The sequence below is a fragment of the Embiotoca jacksoni genome, unplaced genomic scaffold (assembly GCF_022577435.1).
Source record: "Embiotoca jacksoni isolate LCO1_2020_lvr unplaced genomic scaffold, fEmbJac1.0.p SCAF_29, whole genome shotgun sequence".
Taxonomy (NCBI): domain Eukaryota; kingdom Metazoa; phylum Chordata; class Actinopteri; family Embiotocidae; genus Embiotoca; species Embiotoca jacksoni.
The window spans coordinates 5,824,277-5,845,879 of NW_027185380.1; the positions used below are offsets into that span (position 1 = coordinate 5,824,277).

The window sequence follows — 21,603 nt, forward strand, 5'->3', positions numbered from 1 at the left end:
CAGCAAGTTCCTCGCTTAGTCCCCGTAGAGCCTTGGTGGCAGATCCATCTGGTGCTGTATTGTTAGGAATAAACGTATGACACACAGAGCCAAACATTTTGCATACACCCCCTTTGTCAGCCAGCAGCATGACCAATGCCATGCAGTTCTGCCATGCCATAAGACTAGTTGCATCAAGCTGCTCGCTGAGGCCCTTAACAGCATCTCATGTATAGGACCTAAAAGTGGGCGTGCCTCGGAGCATACAATGCAGTTGGCTTTGCCCACCATCTGAGCTGAGTACTGCATCCACTGTAGCCACATATTGGTATCACCATATCCCGTCTCTAGTGACACCACATCTGTAAATTTAGTTATTTTCAATCGTTGGACTACAGGATCTACGTGTGAGCTCGTATTTGCAACGCTTTGGTGGGGTACAGTGGTGTTTGGTTGTATTACATTTATCTGGATTAAGCCTATTGGATCTGCCCCAGATACTAACAGTCTGGAGTCGCATCGCTTCAGTGTCAGTATTAAGGTGTTGCAGTTTCGTATGTGGCAACCTGGTGTGGTAGATCCCTTAATCAGAGACAGTCATTGTTTTAGGTCGACACAGATGCTACCATGCACAGATATTTGTCTGACCAAACTAAGCTGCGGTCTTTCCCCTTACAGGGAAGAACCGCACATGCGTCAAATGATAGACTGTCCTGTTGCCCTTCCGTGAATGTGAGAATTAATGCTCCCTGTACCTGGTACTGATTTTTTTGTTCCTTGCAAATTGTCCATCAGCCCTTACAAATGCTCTTGTAGTGCAATGAACTTTGTCAGTAGCCTGAGGTCCTATTGTGGTCTTGTTGTCTGATGTCTGATTGTCAGGTATGTTATGTTGGGCTTCGTACCAAAATATGGGGAGTACTATGAGCAGAGCTGTGACTATCAGAAAACAAAGGGTCGCTCTGAGGCCACAGAGTCCTATCCTCCTGAATGGATGCCATGTGATGTTGCCTTGAGTCATTTTAGCTGAACTGTCCATCCACAGATATACCAATACCAAAACAAGTACAGAGACATTGTAACTGAGACTATAGAACCATGTTGTGCAACAGATAGACCAACATTTGACAAGTATGATGAGTTCGTTATTTTCCCATGAAACATCTGACAACTATTGGAGATAAAGTTTTAGCTGAATTTCAGGAGCAGGACCACGCCTCAACCACTCCCCCACTTCCGGCCACACTCCTATAAATATCCATCCACTCTAAACCTCGGCCTGTTCACGTTTTCTGCATCTGGAACCAGACACCACGCAGAAGGAAAAACAAAAAACAAAAACAATCTTACCTTGGACCAAACATGAATCTGCTGTTCCTCAGCCCGTCTGACGACGACGACGATTGTTTTGCCTTCACACAGGCCATCCATGCACCCAAGGGAAGCCCTCGATCTGCTGCCCTCTCCAAAAACCCCAGGGTTACCCACGAGACGCCGCCACCGGGAACACCCAGACAGCACATCGGAGCCAAACCGCCGATCTCCAACAAGCCGACCAGCTGCATCCACCAGAATCCCTCTCTCCGTTCAATCCTTCTGTACGAAAGTTCCGATCCACAGCCGTCCTCCAATAACCCACTCACCGGTAACAGAGGGAGACCTGCCCCCCCCCCCCCCCCCCCCCCCCCAGATGTAGTCAATGGCAACGTAAGTCCCCTCTCTCTTCCTCCGCTCGCTCCAGACCCAGCACTCGGGAACGAGTCTCCGACAACTCCGGCTCCCCAGCGCACCGCGCTCAAAGCCGCCGTCACCGCTCCCAGGGTCCAGCCAGGTCCCCCGTCGAAGACGCACTGGCCAAGATCTCCGACCAGACCGTAGTCCGTCTGCTAAAAGCGTTAAAAGAGAAGGGGATACCTCACCACCGCTCCGACAAAAAAGCAAAACTGTTCCAACTCCTCACAACTTTCCAAAAGTCACGTCAGGCAAAAAACACAGACGTACCTCCATCCAAAACACACCGGCGTAACGTCAATGACAGTGGCATCACCACGCACCTCCAAGCCCCGCCCTCCCACCCACAAAGTTCCGGGTTGCCAGGTTTGCAGCGGGCCACCTCTCTTCCCCCTCTCTCATCCATCCACAGCGCCCATCAACACCACTGGGCTGCCAACTTACAACCCTTCTGCCCCCTTTCCTCTGGCGCCTCCAGCGACCTTCCCCAGCACAAGGAGGGCCGCAGTTTACCCTTCTACCATGGAGAGTCCTGGCACCCGGATGCTTGTCCCTACTCCTTCTTCCCCTACCCTCCAACCATCCTATGCTCTCTTTTCTGGCTCTGTGCCGCCGGCTCTCCTCCCTCCCCATTCTTCCAACCCAGCAGTCCCACGGCCACACTACCGGCGCTGAGATTCCAGCTCCCCTTTCCCCCGCTCCAACCACACACCCAGCACTTCTCCTTGGCGTCAGCGATTCCTCCACCCAACATACCGGCCAAAAAACAAACAAAAAAACTTCTCCCGTCTCCGCGAACTTCCGCCAACAGATAATCTCAGGTAAATAAGTTGACTTGGCACAACTCATCCTCCCTCCCCTCCACCAACACGCTGAACCTAGGGTGATCGATAGCCATGAGAGCCTCATTATCATGCGTACCTCAGCGCCAGCTCGCTCCAAAGAGCTCACCCCGCCTGAGTTCGCATACGCTTTCTCCCTGTATAGAGATGTCCCCTGCACCCCCTACCCAGCTAGGAGGACAGAGTTAGATAATTACCTTTCCATAATCCTCGACCTAGCTCTCCGCTTTGGCGGAGCAGGCTTTTACCAATACCATATCCAATTCGCTTCAGAAGCCGCAGCCCGTCTCCTCCAGTTCAACCAGGCCACTTACTGGGGCACCCTCGACCAGGAACTCTACTGCCGCATTTTTGCCGCCCGTCTAGCTCTCCCCTGCAAATTATGCAGCGCCCCTTCCCATCCCGCCTCCGCGTGCACCATCCCCATCCAACCACGTCCCCAAAGTCAACCTTCAGCCACCACTCACCCGACTTCCTAGTTATAACTCCTCCTTTATCACCTCCAGCCCATGGTCTCTTGACCATGAAATCAGTTTTCACTCAGCTTGGCGTCCCTCTCTCTGAAGAGAAAACAGAAGGTCCTTCACACATCTTGGAGTTTCTCGGGATTACTCTCGACACTGTCTGGTTCCAAGCTTCTTTGCCCGCGGAGAAACTCCACCACATCATTCTCCTCCTACAAAACGTTCTTCTTACTCCCTCTTGCACCAAACGACAACTGCTCTCCCTCTTGGGACATCTGAACTTTGCCTTGCGCATCATCCCCCAAGGCCACTCCTTTATTTCGCACTTGCTTTCCCTCGCATCATCCACACCCTCACTTATCGATCCAGTCTCCATGGATACCCCCTCCAGAACAGAGATGCAGATGCGGCTGCACCTCCTCTCCAACTGGAACGGTATCACCTTCTTTTACAATGACCAACTTTCCAACCCAGAAGGCATTCAGCTCTATACCGACGCTGTTCCTTCCACCGGTTTTGGGGGCCACTACGGCAGAGGATGGTTTTCAGCTGAATGGCCCATCGAGTTCCGCAACTTCCTCCAAGGCTCCCTCCAATCATCTTCAGCAGTCCACGAAATATATTCGATCGTTATCGCCGCTCTCCTCTGGGGGCATGAGTGGCCAAAAAGGTCTATACTCATCCATTCTGATAATATCGCCGTAGTCGACATCATTAACAAAGGCAGAACAAACTCTCCCACGATCATGCCCTTCATACGCCGTCTCACGTGGCTGTCGGTCACTCATCAATTTATTCTCCGAGCTAAACATGTTCCTGGCCACCATAACTCCATCGCTGACTCTTTGTCTCGCTTCTCCTTCTAGATCTTCAGAACCTTAGCTCCAGACGCGGAGGAGAATCCAACCCGTCCTGCCATTTTCAGACACAACATTCCTCATTTGAAACAAACCATCGCAGAACTCATCGCTTTTCCCCAACAAACCATCATCAGCAGCTTAGCCCCCAGCACTCTTTCTACTTACCGGATGGCCTGGAACTCTTTCCGCTCCTTCCACGCCACGTTTAACCTTCTGTTCCCTTCCTTCGACGTGGCCTCCGTATGCAGCTTCATCTCCCATGTCCACTCAATTCTCCACATCGAGATACCTACCATTAAGCTTTACCTTAGCGGTATCAACTTCTTTGCTAAATTACTCACTGGCTCCCCTTCAACGCTCTCCCAGTCGTCTTTACTGTTTAAAGGCCTTCAGCGCCAAACACCTACACCGACTCCTTGCCGTCTCCCGCTAACCACCAATCTTATTTCTCACTGCATTGCCACCCTTCGCTCTAACCACTTTTCCGCCCTCCTGGCGCGCACTCTGGAATCCATGTTTCTACTTGCTTTCTTCAGTTTCTTGCGATGCTCAAAATTAGCTTCTTCTTCAGCCAAGTTTAACCCTAGTCTCCACCTTTGTCAGACCTTTATCCCATCTCCAAAGATTCCCCTGAACTGCTGTTAATCACTGAAACAGGCCAAGTTGTCAATCGATCCTGGTTCCTTTTACACTTCAGAGCAGTTCTAATCACCTCGGGGATTAATCCTGACTCCTTCTCCGGGCACTCCTTTCGCATAGGGGCAGCCACCACTGCGTCAAGCAGAGGAGTCCCAGACCACCTCATCAAGGTCATGGGCTGCTGGTCTTCCCAAGCCTACCAACTTTACACCCGCCACAGCTTTGACGACCTGCGCAAAGGGCAGGCAGCCTTGCTTTCTTAGGATGGCTTCTTTTGGGGATCTGCAAGGCCCGGGAGCCGCAGTGGATCCTCGACTAAGCCTTCCCCAAACTGCAAAACTCTCACCCTGGCTTAATCTCCCCCAATCAATGAAGGTTCGCCCCCAGCCGAGGCGGGGTCCTAGCTAGTGAAATTAAGTTACCTGGCAACAGATCAGAAACATGATTGGGTATAAAAAAGATCTTTTCAGAGAGGCAGAGTCTCAGCAGTGAAGATGGGGAGAAGTTCACCACTCTGTGAAAGACTGTGTGGGAAAATAGTGCAACAATCTAAGAATAATGTTCCTCAACATAAAAGTACAAAGAATTAGTGGATTTCATAATCTACGGTTCATAATATCATTAAAAGATTCAGAGAATCTGGAGAAATCTCTGAACACAAGGAACAAGGCTGAAAACCAATATTGGATGGTGGTGATCTCCGGGCCCTCAGGCATCATTGCATTAAAAACAGACACAATTCTGGAGTGGAAATCACTGCATCGGCTCAGGAACACTTCTGAAAACCATCGTCTGTGAATACAGTTCATCGCTGCGTCCACAAATGCAGTTTAAAACTCTCCAAAGAAGAAACCAGATATAAACATGATCCAGAAACACCACCGCCTTCTCTGGACCCGAGATCATTGAAGATGGACTGAGGTGAAGTGGAAAACTGTCCTGTGGTCTGATGGATCACAATCTGAGGTTCTTTTTGAAAATCATGGACGCTGCATCCTCCAGGTTAAAGAGGAGAGGGACCATCCATCTTCTTATCAGCACTCAGTTCAAAAGCCAGCATCTGTGATGGTACAGGGATGCATTCGTGCACATGGCATGGGTAGCTTGAACATCTGGAAGGAAGCATTAATGCTGAATGATATATTCAGGTTTTGGAGCAACATATGCTGCCATCCAGACAACGTCTCTTTCAGGGAAGGTCTTTCAGCAGAACAACGTCCAACCACATTCTGCACGTATTGCAACAGAATGGCTCCGTAGTGAAAGAGTCCGGGTCATAAACTGGCCTCCTGCAGTCCAAACCTGTCAATCATTGAAAACATTTGGAGCATCATGAAATGAAAAATAGAATTTTGTGCAGCGAAAATCCTATATCGGGCAAGAGCGGCACATTTCACTTTCAAAACTCCAAAAATCTCCTCAGTCAATGTTTCCCAATGTTTCAGTTTCATCACATAATATCGTCTTTGCAAAAGGAAAAAGTATTTATTGAATACATAGAGTCACTCCTGTCCAGTATTCCTGTTGTAAGTTTGTTTTGTGAAATACGTTATAAAACTGATGATGGGGCAGTTTAAAGGTGGCACCCTTTACCAATGCAACAGGACAGTAGGCAGTGGGAATTTAAACGGTAGTATCTCACTGCCTTAATAACTGCCAATTATTACAACAATATATTGGTGTTTGTTTGATGATGACATTCCTTGTAAATGTTTAAACCTTTGATTCAAGTTAAATAACTTAATTTGTTCAGCTCATCTAAACTAATCATCTCTGTGTACTATATCTACTCCTGCTCCTCTCCCCCATCATCAGATCCTTCAGTGTGCTACGCGGTACCATGACTCAGACCTCTCAGTTTACGTATTAAATCTTTGCCTAAATAGAATCCTCGTTCCTGCTTCCTGTTTGCTTTACCTCAGTGGTAGCTCAGCCAGCTGTTCTACTCTGAATAAGTGGCCTGTGTTCTGCTTTGTCTCCAAACGTGTCAAAGTGGCGTGAACTAATGCGGTGATCCTGTCAACTGCACTCTGAACACCGAGTTCAATGTCCTTTCTTTGAATCAGTTTAGAATCCTAATCAATATAATTCCCATTCTAATTTCCATTGGATCTTTCAGAACAAATCTGAGTGCTATGTATTTTTCTAGCTAAATCACTTTACATATGCAATGCTTTGGAAATTAACAGTTGAGGCAAACAGAAAAATATACAGATAAGTGGTGGGATTCAGGAAAGTATGATGGTTTTTACCCTTTGTTAAGCCTAAATATACTAAGTCTTTATCACGGCATTCAAATTGTAAAGTGATCATCATCGTCCTTGACATGAGGCTGAAAAACTGCAGAACAGAGCATCCCTTTTCGTGCCTGAATAAATATCCACGGTGATTAGGTCAACTGGCTACCTGACTCTGATGTAGATCCCTGTGCAGTAACTGCATTACTGAGAGAGGACTCTGTTTTTACAGTGCTTCAGACTCAGACCAAGTGTTTGAAATGTTCAATGTGTAAATAGTGTCTACCGGAAGAGTTATGAGATTCATGCAGTTTAACCTCATATATTTTGATGTTCATGTTTCATGTATATTAATAGAGGAACAATGACTACATTTATGGGAAATATGTCAAATATTTGCCTCCATGACACCAACTGTTCAAGCGATCTAATCCGGCACCATTAGTGTTTAGAGATTAGTGTTTAGTGTGTGTTTAGAGATTTTAATTTAATTCATTTTTTTAATTTAATATCTCCATAGTAACCAACTCTTGTCTGCACCAGAAAATGTCATCAGCTCACCAGGGCTTCAAAAGGAATAAGAATTCATTTTGAGAATTTCATGTTCCTGAATGTGTTCTGCAATCTAGTGAGATGATTGACCTTGCTGACAGCAGATGCGGTTTCAGTGCTTTGTCCATTCACACCGCTGTCTGCTCCATGCTCGCCTCTGTTGGGAACTGTATCAGGCTGCTGAACACTCTGTTTACACGGATACATTCTCCCAGACCATATGAAGACTTCCTGCTGTCAGCTCAACACACTGCACAAACACATCAGTTTATGTAACCACACACTCAGTATAAATCCCTCCTACCCACACATTTTTAACAGGGATTAGACAACACCCATGCTGTGTTTTTCTTGATATTGTTCCATGGGTCATCTCCAGTAAAGCTGTAAACAGTCTATTTCTGTAACACTGTTGCAATAACAGAGTAGGAAGAGAGATTCTTAGTGTAACAGCGGTACAGATACTTGAAGTTTGTGTAAATAAGTACGTCCCACTTTTACGGACATGATCAGAGAGTACTTTCGCTGAACACTCACACAGACATCTGCTTCAGCACCGTAGTTACTGCGGTCCCTCCTGACACTACAGTGGTTTGATTATGTTGTGGACTGGAAATCTGAGATTTTCGTGAAAATCTCATGTTCGTTAAATGCTATGAGGACTGGTAGCAACAAAACTGTATTTGTCAATTTGAGACATTGACGATCATAGTTTTGATAAAGTTGATTAATCTGCTAAGATTAATAGCTCAATGTTCTTTGTTGTAAAGTGTAATGTTAAAAAATAAATCAAAGTAAGCTATTGGAAAAAGTAGTCGTGTGAAAGAACCGTGTGGTCCCAGATAGCTCTGCTCGGTCTAGTGCCGAAGTTTTTCTTGATGCGGTTCCTTCTGCTCAACCAGGTGCTTTCAAGGAGGAAGAGGCCGGACGTGCTACATCAACCTGAGGCATAGAAAAATAAATGGCGCATAGAGCAGATTATAAACTCTGAGTAAAGGTGCATGAACTAGAAACACGGTGCGTAGTAGGGACAAGCGACTATAGCATTATCGTTATGATGATCGTTAGCTGGGTTTTATTATTTTATTAAATAAACTGGCGGTGTGAACCTGGGTGATTCATACAGACAGTCCACATTGAAACGTGCATTCAGCCTTACACTAGATTCTCAGTGAAAGCGCTCAGCTGAGTGAAGATATCTTAACGAGGACGGAGAGACGATGGTGAAAAAGGAAAACAAAATATATATTTTATACAAACCTGATTAAAAACTAGCCATCCATCCATTTTCTCCCGTTTATCTGAGATCGGGTCGCGGTGGCAACAGGCAAAGGAAGTTGACCCAGACTTCCCTCTCCCCTGCAACATTTTCCAGCTCCTCCTGGGAAATCCCGAGGTGTTCCCAGGCCAGATGGGATATATAATCCCTCCAGCATGTTCTGGGTCTTCACCAGGGTCTCCTGCCAGTTGGGTGTGCCCGGAAAACCTCCAGTGGGTCCGACGACCGATCCAACGGTCGATCTCCCGCTCCATCCTCTCCTCACTCGTGAACCAGACCCTAAGATACTTAAATTCCTTTTCTTAGGGCAGGCACTCCGTCCCCACCTGGATTGAGCAATCCACCAGCCGATGCCAGAAATTAACCAGGAGAGTTCCAAGAGTAATTCATGTATAGACTGAGCAGGCGGACAGAGCGTGTGAGCCTGTCTCAGAGTTGGAGGGGGGGCTTGGTGTGTAGCTGCCTGGATGTGTGCGCACAGCTAGTGTTTGTTAGAAGCTTGAGCCAGCACAGATATTGACACAATTATTCAGATGATACTTGTACTCGTCAAAAGTAAATTTTCCGTAATGGATATTTGTTTCAGTCGAGTACTCGTCTCATCCCTTGTGCTAAGCACAACCCTAACATCTGGTTCATTACTCTCTTCTTCAGAGGGGCGACATTATCTAGAGTTGTACACAGAGAGGCTGCAGTGTTTTCTACAAGATGATCCACTTGTGTGGGAGTAAAGTTGACATAGCTGTCTTCCATTGCTTTGGCGCATGGCATTGAAGAAGATAAACATGTAATCACTTCCTTTAAACTTGGACACAGCTTTATCAGACAAACATCTACTATAATGGGATTTATTCCCACATGCTGTGTAGTCCATTGTTGTAATGTTAAATGTAATCAAAAAGTGGTCTGACAAAAGAGGGTTTTGAGGAAATATGATACAATTTTTAGTTTCCTTGCCATACGACAGAACAAGATGGAGGGTGTGATTACCACAGTGACTGGGTTTATTTACATGTTGAGAAAAGGCAATTGAGTCTAATAATGAGCTGAATGTAGAACTGAGGCTGTCATTGAATGTTAAAGTCACCCACTTTCACCATTTCCCTGCTGGTGCGGCCCCAGTTTTGGGTTTTGTGAACTCGGTTTTAAGCTTCAATTTTGCCTTTAAAATCAAAATTTTTTTTTTTTTAATGTGCAGTGTACCGTATGCGCGATGTTTTGACCACTCTGGGTCTTCTCCAGGCTGTGGTACACAAAGTTTTGATGCAAATGTTAGGAAAAATAGTAACTCATTGTCAGTGTGTAAATTAAGTTACTGTTATGTGTGTAAAGTTTCCGTTAGTCTATGCATTAAACTGTAGTTGAAATGTTTCATACTGCATGCACATTCCACGAGTTCCTCACTTGCAGTATATGGCCCCTTGGGGGAAGGAGGAACTGGTTTATCTAGTTTAGCACACATAGGTTAAAAGCAAATGGATGTTAAAAGCAAACATACCCATATAGGAGACAAAGAGACCACATGCTGTTTTATAACCCCATGTATACAATAAAAGGAGCAAAGAGGGAAGTATGTGTTGGAGTTGGCTGATGCCAGGTGAAGAGCTTACAACTCTAAGACCCTGCACGGACTTCCCTTGCTGCAAGTAAAACTCAGATTTGGGTCCAAGCCTTGTTTGTCTGACTGTGGGTTTGATTCTTATCCTATCAGCGCTATGTTATAGTTCTGAACCTAACAGCAAATGAGTGAGAGGGGGTCAGTGTGACCTCACAAAAGACTTTTGTCAAAAACTCTAGAATTCATGCACTTATGACACAATTTCATACAAATGTGTACTCGGATAAAATGGGGAAGTGGTGACCTTTTTATATCCGAAAGGTCAAAGGTTGACGTTGATATCACAATGTTCTGCAAGGCCGGACAAGGGTGCACCTTGTCGGGTTACCGTTAGGTGAGATGCCGGGGCCTGGGATGGGGCTCAGGAACCACAGCAGAAAGCCCGCACTTAGCTCCAGCAGCTTGGGCAGCAGGGATAGAGTCCCCGGAGCTGAAAAAGGGCAGGATCAATCAGTCGTCTGTGTGCTAGCGACACCTGGTGGCAAATGTCTTCATATCTTCTTCTGATAATTTAGGGAACTGTTGGAGGACAGGAGGAGATGGAGGCGGAGCCAAAGGAGGAGATGGAGGCAAGGCCACAGGAGGAGATTAAAGAAAGAGAATCTGATGATGTCACAGAGGAGAATCTGCTGATGTGCCTGTCATGTTAATGAAACACAGATGAACCCCCTTTAAAGGGAGGGAACATCATTCGAGAGCTCACCGAGTGCTGTTTAAGGTGTTGTGTAGGAACCCAGCCTGTGTGGAGCCCAGTCATACTCATGAACAATCACGCACCTGCTGAAGCCCCATGAGGTCAGCACTCAGTAGTTCTGCTACTGAAGCCATCAGGTGGTGGGGAGCAGCTCAGACACAGGGAGTTCAATGATGGTATGACTTGATTTTAATCACAAAATCATCGACCTGAAGTCCGCTTCAGTTGTGAGAAACACTTCCTCTGTCGATCCGTGGCCTTTTTACCACAAACAGCGTGGCACTTGATCATTTCCAGCAACAATACATATTCTTTTGAACAATATTTATTATATCGGTTGTCCCATCCACAATAATTCTTCCCTTAATGCATAAAAAACAAAGAAAAACATAAGCACTGAAGTGGAGAGAAGACTCCTCTGCTTCAGCTGGGCCTTCATTTCTTTGACGATGTCCAGATTTGTTGGACTTCCTTCTGTCCTGATGTACTTTTCATGATGATCGCAGGATATTGCCATGTTCCAGTCCAGCTCCAACATCTGTCCAGCTGTGGACCAAACCCACATTAATGAATAAGTAAATGAATTCTATAGATGTAATGATCTTCTGTTGACGCGGTAAGCGTGATGCAGGAATCCTGCTGCGTACTCCTTTAATTCGGTGGAAACCTGAACTGGCTGCATTTCAGTCTAGTGACATGTTTCACCATTTTTTGGATCTATGAATATTTGTATGCTTTTCACACTTCCACACTGGTGCCGTCCTGAAACATTCCTAAGTGTGCTAACCCCGTGTTCAGCCTGGGTTGTGAGTTGTGAAATGCCAGCCAAGGTGGACTCATAAAGCAACCCTACCTACTGCTCCAGCAGCTGGTGGAGTCTCAGTGGTCTATCAAGTGGCCAATATTGGCTGGATGATGCAGGACCACTCCTCCAGCCGACCTGTTGTCCGGCCACCCTCTCCTGAGCCCGTTTCTCCATCTCCAGAAGCCTATGTCCCCACTCCGGAAGCCTACAATGGAGCCATGGGGAAGTGCAGAGGTTTTCTGCTCCACTGTACACAGGTATTCAACCAACAGCCTTGTACCTATGCTTCAGACGCTGCCAGAGTGGCATACATGGTGGGGTTGTTATGCGGTAGAGCCCTGGTCTGGGCAGAGGCCATGCTCAGCAGATGCGTAGATGGCTCTATTGCCCACTCATATTTTGTCCAGGAACAACAGAAGGTTTAAGATCATCCAGTTTACGTCAGTGACGTTTGTTAATTGTCTGCTTTACCTCTGTCAGGGTCTAGTCAGTGTGGCCGAGTTCTCGGTGGACTTATGGATCCTAGCTGTGGTGTCCGGCTGGGATGAAACGCCCCTAAGGTTGTTTTTTTCTCAAATAATATTAAGGATGAACTCGTGGTTCGGGATGAACCAAACTCCGTCGATGAACTGATTTCCCATCCAACTGGATAATCGGTTAAGAGAGCGTTGGAGGGAGAGGAACTACAGATCCCACACTCCAACTCATCCGGCGTTCTCCGCCCTTCACTTGCAGCTTCCGGTTCTGTCGTAACAGAGTAGCCCCATTTTTTCCTCCCTCTGTCGCCACTGCTACTCCATCCACCTCTCCCGAAGAGCCCATGCAGCTGAGTCGTGCTCATCTGTCCCCTGAAGAAAGAGAACGACGCCTCAGGTTACTGTCTGTACTGTGGGAAGCCAGGACACCTCATCCCTGTCTCTGTCAGCATGAATTGAGTCTAGAGCAGAGTAAAGTCTCTTGGACTCATCTTTTGTGTATGAACACAGCTGGATCGCCCTCTCCTGGTGAGTTTGCTCGATGGTAGTTCCCTGGCCAGGATTAATCACCATACCTGTCCCCTGCCTCTGCTCATGTCTGGGAATCACCATCAGGACCTCCAATTCTACGTCTTCCCCTCACCTAAGACTCCTCTGGCCATCCCTGGCTTGCAGAGCACAACCCTCAAATCGACTGGGCTGGAGGAAGAGTCACAGGTTGGAGCCTCTCCTGTCTTCATTCCGCTCTCCTCCCAGTGTCTGGTCTAACCCGAATGGCATGACCAGATATTCGAAATGTCCCAAAATGTTAAAGGCAGTCTTCCACTCATCTCCTTCCTGAATACGGATGAGATGATAGTCATTGTGGAGATCCAACTGATTGAATATGGTGGCGCCAGACAGGGGTCATCTGTTGTGCGTGCTGCGTTTGGGTCCGTTTCAACCCCATCTCATAACAGGAAGAGCTGAACCAGTGGCAAAAATGTGGCAGAACAGTTCTTTGTTGAGGCTTCCCCAGTCAATGTCAACCAAGACATCTAGTGGAGAAGAGTGGAGGGCCAGGTCGAGCATAATTTTTAAGCAAGAATATGGTCATTGTCTGTGAGAGGAGCAAAGGGTGTCTCTGTAGAGGAAGAAGGCATAGCCGAATTCAAGTAGGGCAATTCAGAGATGTTGACGTCGGGTTAGCAAACAGAAGATCTAACTGGAATGGGAATGAACTTAGAATGCGGCATGGAAATGAGCCAGTGTTCCCGGAGACTTGTTTTCCTCAGGTGTTGATCCTGGAGCGAGTGGAGAAGGAAAGAGGCGATTAACTTCAGTGCAAATTACTTATCTGGATGGTTGGTTTTCCTCAAGTGGACTTTTTAAGCCGGTGTGATCATATAATTGAATCAAATGAGGGACAGTAGGTCCATGTTAAAGATGATTGAGAAAGCTAAGACTAAATTTTAAAAACTTTAGATTTAACAAAAGGCATGGCCTAAAGCTTGGTGAGCAATCTGGCATTCTGGGGATCTGAGCTTTGTTTTTTTTTACACATATGACAGGAATGTTTGAAGTGTTTGAGGTGTGGTCCTGCTCCTGAACTTAAGCTGAAATGATCTCTAATCATTATTGTCATGAAGGTAGGATTTATTGCAGGACTCTTGTATTAAACTTTATTATTTAGACTTTACGGGATATATTAAGATGGTCACTGATTTCGTTTCATCTGTAAATACAAATCAATTTTTCTGTCTAGTCGATGTGATGGTAAAGAGTTGAATCTTAATGGTTTTCACCATAAATATAGAGTCCAAATGTGCTTGATGCTGAGGGACAGACTGACCACTCAGAGCCTCAGAGCTCTGCTGATTAACGCTGCAACAACATGCAACTTTAGCACATGTACAGTTTGTTAAAGCTGTTATGTTGTACAATGAAGAATACTGGTAGAAACACAGAAAGTGATCTCTGATGCAAATAATGCTCTTGTTGTTTACATTCTCACCCTTTAGGAACAGTCTGGTCTCCATGTGTGAAGTTAAGAAGTCTTCCCATAGACCAGTCACTATTAAAGGACAGACAGCTGGGTGCAGGAGAATCTGGGTTCTGCTGAAGGACCCTGATAGAAACAAAGAAGTGTAGCTTTCAGTTTTAACTCTGAAGATTGTGTATTTTGTTGGACGTGTTTACATAAACCTGCAGTCAGAAACTTAATCACAGCTGGAACAAACTGGTATTGTTAGCATGGTGAACTAAAGACACTAAAGAAAGTCAGGCTGACATCCTCTGGTCTGCTGAGGTGATCCCACCCCTGGGATCTTTGACCTTTTTCTTCTAGTGGGCCTCTTTAATTTGATCTTCACTGTCAGTTCAAACATGATCGCTTGCTTTGATGTTCCTGACTGCAGGACCACGTCATGCAGGGTTACTTGTTACAGACAACTCTTCCTCCTCTCGAGCTCCCTGAACAGACTTCCTTCTGAGTCTCTATGTGAAGACAGTTTGGGTTCCTTTCAATGAAGATACAGATTCAACTGCTAAACCTTCCTGTTCTACATCATCTGTCTAAGCTGCTAACTGCCTCTCCAGATGTTACCAATCTTCTATTGATTGTGATCTATTCAGTTCCTTGTTTTACTGGACGTCACTGGTTACACCAGACTGAGAAAGTCGAAGCCGGGACACACAAAGAGTGAAGTTTTAAAGGATGTGAAGAAATCAATGAGTTTAACACAAAGACGTGATGACATCAAGAGGGTTTGGAATCGAATGAAAAACATTTCACATTTGTTTGTTGAACAGAGTGGTGTCCATCTTTGAAGAAAATAGGTCTGTCCATAGATCAGTCACTCTTCATGGACACAGCTGGATGCAGGTCCAGGTCCAGAAGAGTGTGAGAGAGATATGCTACAGTACCTGTCAAAAAGGTATTTATGACCTGATTTATGACCTGTCACGTGATTTATGACCCCTAAGCCCTGTCCCCTTTTATGATGTTGATATTGGCTGTCAAATGATTTATGACCTTTGATTTTAGCCCGGTGCCCTTTTATGACCCCAGGAAGGAAGGAAGGAATTTATGGCCTCTTTGATGATATTGATCATGATTTATGACCCTTTGATGATGTTGATTTTATGACCTGTTCTCATCCCATTGTATGATGTTGACCTTTGACCTTCGCCCCCATACACACTTCCCCCCGATCACGTGGCCCAAAGGTAGAGTTTAAAATGAACCAATTAGAGTGGAGTGGGTCGGCTTTATAGGGAGTGAATGGATTCATACAGTCAAAAATAAGTCGCCGCCCTACGCACCGCCATGACAACAGGTAAATAAAAAGTTAAACAATCCAAGTCTCTGATTACCTAATTCATTGGCCCAGGATCAAACAATGTCCATGCAAGCACTGTTTAGCAAACATTTAGGGTAGTGTGTCAGACAGTCTGTCTCTAGCTTTTCTTATCTTACCTTGAAACCCTTATCACAGAGATTTACACCTGAAACAGAAAATATTTCAACAGTTATTAGGTTTAAAATGTTCACTTCTGCGCAGTTGTACTCGCACATTAAATGGACAGTAATGGATATATGTCGCTTTGTATTATGACATTTTGCAACCGTAAACTGTAAGTAATCCATGTTAAGTCACCACAAGCATGAGACAGACATGAAGACATCACTTTCATTCATTGCACACATTTTAGCTGAACATGTCAAGATGCAGAGTACACTTCTGCATGCTGCCAGAAGTTGCGCTCTCTGTTTATGACAGTTGACGTAAAACAAAGAAGCCAAGTATAGTTTAGTAGCCGATATCAATCAGTTTAAAAAATGCTTTGATGACACTGATACCAATCTTGGAGATCAGCTCGGGATGTCAGTCACGTCATTCAACCTTAGCCAACATGATATAGAAGACCAAAACAACTCCCTCATTTCCTGGTGTAAACTTCTTGAAAGCAGGGACCTGCTCTGTTTCATTCCTTTTTGGTGTTTTGTGGGATTTGAATCAGACTACAGACTATGTATAACTGCTTCACAATCAGTTAGTTGCTACCAGTGCATCTGAAGCAGCTATTACTTTTTCCGCTTCGGTCTCAGACTCAGTGATTTGCTACCCTCTGGTCACTAAATGCAAATTCTTGTACCATTACTACTAAATGACTTTGCTAATTATTACACAATTGATTCACACCTAATAAGAGGCATAGTATAGGCAAATTAAAACAAACTGTTTGAAGAAAGATGAAACACAATCTGTAATTTTAACTTGATTTAAAAATAAGATATAATAAATAAAAAATAATCCCGTACCTGGTAAGGTCTTCCCAATAGGAGTCCCGCTGTTCAAACGCTGAGCTGCTGCAGACCGTCCAGCACTCTCCCAGACCCATGAGCTGATCCACATCTCCTTCCCCCCATCCCCGATCCCCACAGTGCTGTCCCCACAGGGGCTCTGCCAGTGGCTGATGTCCCTGGCCATCTGAACTAACAAACTTGCTGGTGATCACTTACCAAATGTTTTAGCTTCGTGTGATCACTTTTAGGACTATAGGTTTACATGCTTTAAAAAAAAAAAAAAAAACACACACCTGTACTTTCCAGTGTGCGATTCATTGCCCTTTTGTAGACAAGCTTCTATTGGACAGAAAAAGATTGATAAACATTATTAATACAACAAGGATAATAATCTATGTATCTTCCCCCAGACTATGTAGCTTTGTGTTAAAAGTGCAAAAAAAAAGTAGTGTTTATGGTGTGTCCACAATTTAATTCTAACAATGCAATCACCACATTTTCCAAACATTGAAATGCCTATTGTCCAGCTTAACAGCCACTGGTTGTGCTGCAAAATGATGATGATTAAGTGTACAAAATCTACTGATCGCTATTTATTAAACCATGGTGTGTACTTTATGTAGAGAGTAGTGAATGAGTCAGAAATCTGTAAAAGGCAGAGGGTCAGAGTTCATCAAAAAAAGTTGAACTCAGTCAGATAAAATTGCATGGATTTACCTTCCCTCAGCATTTGCTCACCAGAAGGTCCCGCTAACCCACTCTTAAGCACCCTTCCCCGGGTTTAACGCTTTCAACCCTCACCGCCAGGGCGTTCGTGCCCCTGGTACCCCAACAGAAGCTTGGTGCCCCTGGTACCCCCAACATGAGCTAGGTTTCCCGGAAACCTTTTTCTGCGTGCACGTTTACACTGCATTTCAATACCGAAGTTGTCAACGTAGTATTCTGTAAAGCAAAGCACACGTGAGCTGCGGATATAAACACTGGGCCTTATATGTGCGTGCCACTTACTGATCAGTATAGTCTGGGTGGGGCTAGCATTATAATTGGACAGCTTCATTCTGACAGGAGGCTACGTTGTTGTTCCTGCCATTTTGCCTTGGCCATCCTTGGCGAGTCGTCAGCAGCAGCTGGGGGACGAGCCAAAACTCCCCGTCGGGGAATCGAACCCCGGTCTTCCGCGTGACAGGCGGAGATACTGTCCACTATACTAACGAGGACCACACGGACATCCTTTTTGACCTTTTTTTCGGCCGCGTCACAGCCGTTGACCGACGTCTCCCAGATGCCTCGCACGCCAGCCTTCGGTGTACGATTAAATTCACCTTGAATGGATGGTCCATAATCCTCATGCTCAGGCTATTGGTTGACACCAGAGAGCCCGTTCCCTACCTACCTCCATCCCTTTGAGAAACTTTGACTGAATTTAGATTTGAGTAGAACATGATGAAATTTTACCATTTGTTTTGAATTTTTTTTTGTCGTTTTGCTTTTTGCTCGATTTCGCGGGTCATATCCACGATTTGCTGCGGTTCCTTTGCCAAAATAGCTCAAGAGAGCGTGCCTCGTCCGTCTTGTGTTGCCATGGCAATGAAGGCAAAGTTGATTGTGGTGGTGGAATTTCAGCATGTACCAACCTTTGATAGCTCAGATGGTAGAGTGGAGCACTGTAGAGCAGGTATCCTTAGGTCGCTGGTTAAAATCCAGCTCGAAGGATAGGCTTTTAAGCAATGCAATTTGTCCAACCCTTCTTTGCGTTTCTGGACCGGGACGTGGACCTTCTATCAGACCATTTCTGGAACATTCCAAAGGAAACATCCTCTTCACTCAATGATTTACTGGGTACAGCTACTACTCAGGAAATTGGCGACAAAGATTACATTCCATTTAGCTGACGCTTTTATCCAAAGCAACTTACAACATACCGATGGTACACCATCAGGAGCAATTTTAGGGTTCAGTGTCTTGCTCAGGGATGCTTGGGGATGTGGGTGGGGGGAGCTGGGGACCGAGCGACCAATCTTCCGATTGGTGTGCAACCCAGTCTACTGACTGAGCTACAGCCCCAGGGCCACAGAGAAACTGACGGAAACAAAGACCATTCACACCTAAGGGCAATTTCTCGAACCACCAATTAACCTGAGGTTCATGTTTTTGGATGTTGGGAGGAAGCCGGAGCACCCGGAGAGAACCCACGCAAGCACAGGGAGAACATGCAAACTCCCCACAGAAAGGCCCAGGACTGGATTCGAACCCGGAACCTTTTTGCTGTGAGGCGACAATGCTCACCACTGCATCCTTGAAATGCTTCAGAACAGCAATGACAAAGCCAGGTGAGATGTTTTCAGTTCCATTTACATACACAAATGGGCAGAATTTCATAGTATGTCTGAAAAATCCTGTGCTTCCCCCTACCATTTTTTGAATAGATTCGTGTGCAACATGCCAGTAATATCAGGATGTGAAAAACCATCAGCTGGCTGGATTAGTTGAGTGTGAAACCTTCAGTCACAGGATAAATGAGAAACTTTGACTGACATTAGATTTGAGACATGATGATGTTCTGCCATTTTTTGGGGAATTTTTTTTGTCGTTTTGCTTTTTGCTTATCTATTATAGGAGGCTACAAAAAACAACAACCCATCATCGTTATAATGTATTTGGCATGGCACAAACCAGGCAAAAACCTTGAAATTTGAGCAAATGTTCTTCTTAGGGCCCGAGCACCGAGCATCGGTGTGAAAGCCCTATTGTATTCCGTAAACATTTTCTCATTCTTCTCCCTTTTTAGGGCCCGAGCACCGAGCATCGGTGCGAAAGCCCTATTGTATTTCGTAAAAATGTTGTTGTTCTTCTCCCTTTTTAGGGCCCGAGCACCAAGCATCGGTGCGAAAGCCCTATTTTATTTCGTAAAAATGTTCTTGGACGTTCAACGTTCTTATTCTTACGTAAAGTGATTTGCCTTTTTGGAGGCTTTATCATATTAAAAAACTGGAAACTGGAAAGTGGATACACATGTCTCCTGGCGAAAAATTTCGTATTCTAGTGGAATCGCGAGTGGGCGCGGCCAAATGGCTCGAGAGCGCCCCCTAAAGAGATTCCCTGGCGGCCACATTTACCTAAATTCACGAAATCCGGTGGACACGTGTATCACACCCAGACATACAAAAAAGTTACATTGCACCATTACGTCAACTCGACAGGAAGTCCACCGTTTTGAATTTAGTCGCCATTTTGGGCGATTCTGACAAGTTGTACTTTGTCGAACTCCTCCTAGGGATTTTGTCAGACCGACTTGAATTTAGGGTCTATGGATAGATAACATGTTTGGGATTAAAAGTTATCAAAATAATTCGTTTTCGTCGATGCGTGTGCCCGTGAGAGGCGGCCATTTTGAGCGTCTCGCCATGAAACTACGAGTTGCTTTAAATCTTATGTACATGGACCGACCTTCTCCAAACAGCACAGGTATGATAACAGCCCTGCCCTGAAGACCCCATGTGGGGTAATATTCGCTCATAGTCATAGCGCCCCCTGTTGGCCACCGGAAATTACACTTTTCATACTTTCACATTCTACATCAAGCTGGTTGATCCCATGAACGTAAAGTTGGGTCACGATAACCTAAACATGTAGTTGATGATATATTGAGACATTCGTTCGACTTTGTCAATGGGCACATGACGATGCGGCAAAGTTGGATGTCTCGCCATGACACAGGAAGTTGATGTTTAAGGTCAAAGGTTGCTTGAAACCTCACGAAACGTGTGACATACATCCGGCATGGTGAGACGATACATCTGATATGTGTTTTGCGAGTGGGCGTGGCCAAACAGCTCGTTCACCGTGACACAGGAAGTTTATGTTTAAGGTCAAAGGATGCTTGAAACCTCACGAAACGTGTGACATACATCCGGCGTGGTGAGACAATACATCTGATGTGTTTTGCGAGTCGGCGTGGTCAAACGGCTCGCCAGCGCCCCCTGCTGGAGACAGGAAAAGAGATAAAAAATAGCAACTTCAAGCGGGTATACGCGGTCCCTCGCGCTGCACGCCGGGGAGACAGCTTCGGGGGGACGGCTTCGGGGGGACGGCTTCGGGGAGGAGGCGGCGCGCCGGAGTGCGAGGGCCCGTACATCACTGCTTGCAGTTTTAATTAGGGCCCGAGCACCGAGCATCGGTGCGAAAGCCCTGTTGTATTGGAACTTCAAGCAGGTATATGCGGTCCCTCGCGCGCTGCACATCGGGGAGACGGCTTCGGGGAGACGGCTTCGGGGAGGCGGTGCGCTGGAGTGCGAGGGCCCATACATCACTGCTTGCAGTTTTTATCTGGATTTATGTTTTGTTTGTTCCCTGTATTTTGTGTTTTCTGCATTTCTTTCCTGTATCAATGTGCATTTCTTGTATTTTTGTATGGTTTTTTTTCTCAAACTGCATTGTGCTGGGCTTTCAGGGCCACACGATTTTTAATGAAGAGTTTACTGTGCAGTAGTTGTGTCAATGTACTTAGTGATTTTCTATCACTGCTGTACACACGAGAGGAGCTGTGCTGAACACACACGAGGGGGGGCCAGCAGCTCGTGTTTGCCCTGGAAGCTCTATCCGGCCATGCATGGTCGTAAATTCATACGTCTTCAACGGTCTCGTCTCACCCGGAAGCTCTGTATATTTCTCGCACTCGCTTCTCTGTCGCTCTCTTCTGGCACACAGGAGTTTTACTGCTGTTCCCACATGGGCAATTTATTGGCGTTAACCGTTCAGTGATCACCGTTCGTTGTTGAAGGGGAAACTCGGTGGTTTAATTATTTTAGCGGTACTGTTAGCAAAGGTTGAGCGCTGCGGCTACAGTGTCCAGGCTCATCTCCACCGTCAAGTCTCAGTGACATTGACACAGTAGAAGTGTTGTGCCGCCGTGCACAAGTTTGTGCTCCGGAGCGCTTTCCCCCACCTTCCCCCAGCTTCAGCTACAATGAGTGAATATTTCAGCCTGTCGGACAGCGACGTTATCGGCTTCGACCTGGACCATACGCTCTGCCGCTACCATCTGAAGGAGACCTCCAGGGTAAGTATGTGCAGCTTGTGCAGCTAGCTCCCATAAATACGGTGGCCGTGACGCTTGGATCCGGATCACATCTGGATCAA

The 21,603-nt window shown here is 45.8% G+C and overlaps 1 protein-coding gene, 1 non-coding gene and 1 pseudogene across 3 annotated transcripts in view; 2 read left to right on the forward strand and 1 right to left on the reverse strand.

Annotated features, from left to right (window-relative positions):
* Nucleotides 1-1,341: 1,341 nt before the first annotated feature.
* Nucleotides 1,342-4,530, forward strand: LOC138205517 (uncharacterized; annotated as a pseudogene).
* A 13,079-nt stretch (nt 4,531-17,609) lies between these two features.
* On the reverse strand, nt 17,610-17,681 carry trnad-guc (transfer RNA aspartic acid (anticodon GUC)). The gene has a single exon. It is a non-coding gene; the product is annotated as a tRNA-Asp (tRNA).
* Nucleotides 17,682-21,098: 3,417 nt separating this feature from the next.
* Nucleotides 21,099-21,603, forward strand: part of nt5dc1 (5'-nucleotidase domain containing 1) — a 112,971-nt gene continuing 112,466 nt past the window's right edge. The window contains exon 1 of one of the 2 annotated variants that reach the window (XM_069161581.1): nt 21,099-21,523. In XM_069161581.1, coding sequence (XP_069017682.1) covers nt 21,431-21,523 — 93 coding nt within the window. In that variant the 5' untranslated portion in view covers nt 21,099-21,430. The remainder of the gene's footprint in view (nt 21,524-21,603) is intronic. The other variant, XM_069161580.1, reaches the window with a different exon arrangement.